Below are 6,753 nucleotides of genomic sequence, written 5' to 3'. Positions count from 1 at the left end.
TCTCTTCTCTCTTCTCTCTTCTCTCTTCTCTCTCCTCTCCTCTCCTCTCCTCTCCTCTCCTCTCCTCTCCTCAGACTCAAACTTAGGGCCTTGAGCTTGCCAGGCCTCTGAGGTATATCATAGGCCTTCATTCCTGTTTCTGACATCAGGCCCTCAAGAATGGAGAAAGATGCTCAATGTGGGGAAGTTTATTTTATACCCAGATGGTCACATTTTCCCAGCATTTGTGTTTCTTTTCCTAAGCCTCTTTGGGTCACTGGCCTGCACCTCCCAGAGGGCCTTCCAGAGGACTTGGTAGAGAGCATCATTATTTTGCCGTATATGGAACCTGATTTTCCAGATGGTTCTCCCTCAGTGATGGTGCCCCAGAACCCCTCTTGTATCACAATTAAGGAAACTGGCTTGGAACAATGTCTTCAGTCATTCTAGTGTCTGCGCTGTCTTCCTGGCATCTACTAATTTTGAGTAGCCATGTCTTACCTGAGCTTCTTGGCTTTTGGTCAAGAGAAGATATCTTTGCAGTCACTGTCTAGCTACCATAGTGGAAAGAGCCCCGGATGTGGTGTGGGGCCCAGTTCTAACCCTCACTGTTTTTGCATACTGCCCATGGGATCTAACCAGCCTCAGTATGCAACTCAAACTCTTCCCAGGACAGTCATCAAAAACGGCAGTGTTTCTACCTCCACTGCTTGTTAGTGGGACAATTATAAAACCTCCCATAGGTTTCTTAGTATTATTCTTTTAATGTATTGACAATCTCATTACCAGCTGACAGGTGAGATTCCGAGGCCCATGGAATAGACATTACTCATCCATGGCTGAGCACTTTTGAACCCAGAGCTTCTCATGCCAAATTCAGTGTGCTTTTCACTACTCTAGGCTGTGTCCTTTGTATGAGCCCAGCTTGAAGGGTTAGAATAAAGGCTGTGTGGTAGCCAGAGCTTTGGCCACGTAACCCAGAATGCCATGCCACCTTGCTATCTGTATTTGATCAGCCAATGGTACTGATTTCATTCGGGTGTCTGTTTTGTCTTTCAGTCATGAGGCAGTGAAATCCATGTTTCACACCCAGATGAGGTGGGTCAGGCTTTACAAGCATCTCTGCTCCTCTGACCCATCCCCCTCACTTTTCCTGGTTTGCTGGGTCTACCCTTCCCCAAGTCCCCTTGGCTGTTGTCTTTCTGTAATGTCCTTCTGCATGCCAGTGTCACATCTTCATTGAATGGCTCATTTTTAATGCATTTAAATTATCCGTTTTCTTCTCACCCACCTACCCCCACCTTGCTGTTGCTTCCTCTCCTCCTTCACTTATCATTCTTTGCCTATATCAAAGCATGAACCCTTCTCATTCATATCCACTTAGCCAAAACCTCTGTTGTACCTCTAAACACTGCTTCCCGTGAAGTGAGGACTGTTGGTGTCACTGACCTACTAAAAGACTGAGTGTTTATAACCCCAAATCATCACCAAGACTGGGTTCTAGAAATAGCACCCATAACTGTAATATTTTTATAAATGTTTATCCATTGTGTTCTGCTCACTACTTGCAACCAATGATAAATTTATGGTTTAGGTTAAATTTTACTTTTGGCTTTTTTTTTTTTTTTTTTTTTTTTTTTAATGACAGTCAAATGGCTTCAGATGGTTTTTCGCTCAGGCTCACTTGAGAGCTTTTGAACTGGTCTTTAGATTGAGGACAAAATTCTGCATGGGACTTGACCTCAGGGGGTGGTCGGTGCACCTGCCTCTGTGTTGGTGTGGTGCGGTACTAGGGATCAAACTCAGGACCTTGTGCTTTCCAGGCAGGCACTTATGCTGTTGAGCTATCTCCCCAGCCTATACCTCACTTTTGATCATTCCCATCACCTGCTGGGCTTGGGCCCACATCTGTAGGGTGGAGACAATAGAAGAGCATCCTTAGGGACCCTCTTAGCTCTGAATCTCTGTGGCATTTGCTGCTTCTAATTGCCACAAGAAATGCTTGAATAAACTTGTGCAGTAATTAGCTGAACTACAGAATTGTGGAATGGAAGAGGAAAGTGAAGTATCTAAGGAGGAAGAGCTGGTACTACAACTCTCATCATTTTAATCCTTTTGCAGCTGTTATTTTAGCCAGTATTCATCCTCCAACCCCAATTCCAGATCTAGTTGGTACCTAACTATATATAGACATATATATATATATATATATATATATATATATATATTCTGTTTTTTTCTTTTTTCTTTTTTCTTTTTCCTTTTTTTTTTTTGATACCAGGAAATGAACTCAGGATCTTGAATTTTCTGGACAGGCACTGGCTGCTGAGTTATATCCCTGGCCCACTAATGATAATTTGACATATATATATATATGTCATATATATATATGTCATATATATATATGTCATATATATATATAACTTTATGATGTTGCAAAAATTAACCCATGCCACTACTCTATTTTCACCATCAATATAGCATTTAATAAGTTACATGAGATATTTAGCACTAGGCTTTGTGCTACAATTCTTTGCCGAACTATAGGCTGATTAAGATGAGAATAAGCAAGGTGTTTGATAGATTAGGTGTGTTAAGTGCATTTTGACTTATGATGCTTCCAACTTGCCCTAGGTAAGGTGTTGGGTCCTAACTCCATTGTAAGTTGAGGAATATCTACAATGTAAAATGAAGTAGACATACACACATTTTCATATTTCAGTGATATGCAATCAATTTGGTTGTGAAAACTCTCTAAATAATCTGAGATACTTGAAGATCTTGCTCGAGCTGGCTCTACCATAATAGGAAACATAGTTCCTGCAATTCCAACCTTGTTGGCCAATGAGTCACAGTTAAATTATGATATGGCACTCTGTAGAAGGGATTAGTGAAGGAAGAATTGCTTATTATCTTACCAGCGCCAAGTGACCTGATTGCAGAGCAAAGAAGTGAACAGGCAGATTTGACTGTTCTACTGAGTGAGTAGAATGATCTGGAAGACCGTGCCATAGGTCACATGTCCCCTGTTTTGAGGAAATTGAAATATTCTCAGAGCACTAGTAGAAGTTTCTGTCTTTGACTCAACTCTTTGAAGTGTGGAAAGTACCAATCCTATGCCTGCAAGCCTGGGTTCCCCTGACAACTGTGGTCCTTTCACCCTGTTCCAGGATTGAGCTCCGTGCCCTGGGCAAGATCTCAGAAGGAGAGGAACTGACAGTGTCCTACATTGACTTCCTCAATGTCAGTGAAGAACGCAAGAAACAGCTGAAGAAGCAGTACTACTTTGACTGCACGTGTGAGCACTGCCAGAAAGGGCTGAAGGACGATCTCTTCCTTGGGGTGAAAGAGAACCCCAAGGTATACACAGCCCTGTTGCTGGGTGTTTATGGCTGTTTTCTCCAGGAGCTAGAAAAGAGAAGAGGTTCACCACTTGTCAGTGGGCCCAAGTCCATAGGGAGGTGGCATGGGGTGATACACAGAATAAGTATGTATGTCTCATTTAGCATAATCTTGCACTTCACTGAATGTCAAAGATGGCAGATACTCAAAGACAGAATGGGTTGCTTCATCAGAGGGTCACTAACTCAGGGTCCCTCTTTTTCCCAGCCCTCTCAAGAAGTGGTAAAGGAGATGACACAATTCTCAAAGGACACACTGGAAAAAATAGACAAGGCCCGATCTGAGGGTTTGTATCACGAGGTGAGCATTCACTTTTCAGAGTGGAAGGCGAAGATGTAAGAGGTTCTCCAGTAAAGGAAGGAAATAGGGTAAGGAAAGGGAGGCTTCGGGGTAGGTTGTTCTTCAGGAAGAAGTCCTCTGACTGCAACTGTGACATTCCTTGCCCTTAAATGTTGAAGTAACTGTTCAGTCCAATGAAACTGGGCGAGCAAAGGCAGCCTGGTCAGTGTAAGATCTGCAACAGCACAGGGGGCATCAGAGATGGACCCTGAGACACACCAGGAGTGGGCTGCTCGCTTTCCCCTAACTGAATGCAGGCGTGCTGTGGTTTCCAGAATGTACCAACTGAGCATTCATCCTTGGGCCCACAAGCATTAGGAGTTCTCATTTGGCTATATGCCAGAATCACCTTTGAAAAGTCCTGATGCCCAAACCCTGACCCATGACAGTTTCACTAGAATCTCTGGGAAGGGGCCCCAGACATCAAGATTTTTGAGGCTCTCAAAGATTTCAATGTACAGCCAAAGCTGAGACCCACTGCCCAAACTCTGCCCTGCAGAGAAATTGCTTTGAATTTCACTAAGCTAGGCAGCTTAGTGAAAACCGATTCCTGTGTTTCACCCTGTACAACATGTCTCATCCTATCTGCACCAGGACACAGACCTGGAAATAATGTTTTCTCCAAGCTTAATTTAGTGACTCAGAAGTGTATCCACGTTTGGGTGCTGTGAGATCAGGGCAAAAGGGAGATTAATTTTTTTTCCTTTTCTGCTTGCTTTTCCCTTCTTTTCTTCCTCTACCTTTACAAACTCATTCATTGCACATGTATGAGCTTGGGTGACCTGTACGAGACATTCCCCAGCAGTACTGTCAGTGGAGAGACAGCCACATGAGCAAAGTACTACTGCATACTATGGAAAATCTGTGGAGGGCATGAGCTAGGAGCGGGCGGGGGAAGGAGGGCTCCATAAGCTCCACCTCCAGGCTTCTCTGCTCCTCTTCCTTTCTTCTTGATCTCATCTGAACTCAGTGCCACTAGGAGTAAGGCTGGACACTGTCCCTGTGGATGGAAGAGAATTTTCTTCACAATGGGCTGCTGGGAGCCCACATTTTGCCACAGCACGCATTCCTACCAGAGCTCTGGGAAAGACTCAGGGTGTGATTACTTTGAAGACACGAAGGATCCCAGGGCATTTCTCCCATGACCGCATCAAGGGAGGAAGAGGAGAACCATGAATACCTGAAATCTGGGGACTGTTTGACTTTGGAGGGTACAACTAAAGCCTTTGTCTCCCCTTGGGTCAGATGGGGAAAAGGCATCCATTTCTCCACAGGACCAAACAGCACACTCCTGGTGGGTCTTCCAGTTTCCTGGGAGCCTCTCTCCGCCCATCTATCTGAACACAATTAACAGGGCGTGGCTGCCCAACCCGGTGTGCTGCAGGACTACCTCGGGCTCTGCAACTTGCACACCAACGTCTCTCTCCTAGACACCTGGTTCTTATTGGTCTGGGCTACAGCCTGAACATCAGTGTTTCTAGAACACTTTCCAGATGGTTCTACTTCACAGTCAAGCTGGAGAAACATAAGAATCAAGGTGGATGCTAATTTCTTGGTTTGGATCCTTAATCAGAGATCTTTGGCAAAGTTCTAGGCTTGATGGGCCTCAGCTTCCTCCCCAAGTAAACTGGGAATATTAGTAAAACATAAGTCATTGCATTAATGTGAAGTGAAGTATCTACTTACCTTTAGTTGCATATATATATATATATATATATCTTTATTTACATATATTTGCATATTCATATATATATATATATATATATACATACATACAAGCATATATAACTTTCATAGCTTCCTACTAATTACTGACTTTGAAAACTTCTTACTCTGCTGGGTTATATAAATGTCTCATTATCTTTGCCAAACCTGTATCTTAGCCAGATGGGATCATTTTGCTACTCAAATGTCAAGCCTCGCTTTCCCACCCGTGTCAGGAATGTCCCCAGTCCTGGAAGACTGAGTGCTCAGGGGTCTTGAGGCTCCCATGTGTGTATGGTGCTGTGCTTGGCGCAGTGTCTGCAATGGCTGTCTCCTCCTAGGTTGTGAAGCTGTGCCGGGAGTGCCTGGAGAAGCAGGAGCCCGTGTTTGCCGACACCAACCTGTACACACTGCGGATGCTGAGTGTGGTCTCTGAGGTCCTCTCCTACCTCCAGGCCTTTGAGGAGGCCGCGCACTATGCCAGGAGGATGGTGGATGGCTACATGTAGGTGGTGACCACATATGCTTGTCTATTCCAGGAACGGTGGACATCCACACAGGGAGGCTGTGGGAGCCCAGACTCTGACCTGGGCCACTGAGCCTGTCCCCAGGGGGAAGGGCCAGGATGATACTTGGAAACTCGATCACTAGAGCTAGCCTCCCTCTGGGCACTCAGCATCTCCCATGCAAGTGACAGGAAGTGCAGGGAAAAACTAACTAAACATTCCTCCTTGGAGCAGCCCTGGATTTTCCCTGCAGGGCAGGGCACCCTGCTATCAGTGTCACCTCCCTTCCTCCTGCACCCACAGCAGGGATGAGGGATCACACACAGTCATTTTTACAACGTTAAAAAAAAAAAAAAATCAGTGCTCTCTGAACAGTCCTGACCAAACAATTAGAGTTGGTACTTGAGATAAAGCCTATGTGTCACCTCCGGTCATTTATCACTTGAGTGGCAGCGTCTGCTTTTGATAATCATTTTTTGCTAATGGGAATCAAACTCAGGACCTTGTGCTTGCCAGGCAGGCACTGGGCCACTGAGCTATAATGCCAGCCCTTGATAATCTTAAGTCTGGATGGAGCTTGATTGTAAGTACTTGGAAAGATTTGTTTTTCTTCCTAAACATCAACACAAGTCTTCCCACAATTTTCTTTCTATTATTTGTTTCTTAGAGGAGCGGGGAAGAAAGATCAGTCATCTTTGCTCATAAGTTACAAATGCAATTTCCTAGCCTCCTGTCTCTTATATCTTCATTATATACATGTAGGGAAGCGAATATGCATTTCTGGCAAAATGAGTAAGTTGATGGGAGAAGTTCCAATATATAT

General features: G+C 44.4%; 1 protein-coding gene across 2 annotated transcripts in view; it reads left to right on the top strand.

Annotated features, from left to right (window-relative positions):
- Positions 1 to 6,753, top strand: part of Smyd1 (SET and MYND domain containing 1) — a 34,474-nt gene that overhangs the window by 23,875 nt on the left and 3,846 nt on the right. Inside the window, exons 5-8 of one of the 2 annotated variants that reach the window (XM_004642784.3) lie at positions 1,039 to 1,077; positions 3,150 to 3,339; positions 3,589 to 3,681; positions 5,766 to 5,929. In XM_004642784.3, the coding sequence (XP_004642841.1) occupies positions 1,039 to 1,077; positions 3,150 to 3,339; positions 3,589 to 3,681; positions 5,766 to 5,929 (486 nt within the window). The remainder of the gene's footprint in view (positions 1 to 1,038; positions 1,078 to 3,149; positions 3,340 to 3,588; positions 3,682 to 5,765; positions 5,930 to 6,753) is intronic. The other variant, XM_004642785.2, reaches the window with a different exon arrangement.

The sequence above is a fragment of the Octodon degus genome, unplaced genomic scaffold (genome assembly GCF_000260255.1).
Source record: "Octodon degus isolate 3935 unplaced genomic scaffold, OctDeg1.0 scaffold00162, whole genome shotgun sequence".
NCBI lineage: Eukaryota > Metazoa > Chordata > Mammalia > Rodentia > Octodontidae > Octodon > Octodon degus.
Note: the sequence above shows the minus strand (reverse complement) of the source record. Positions and strands in the feature narration are given on the sequence as shown.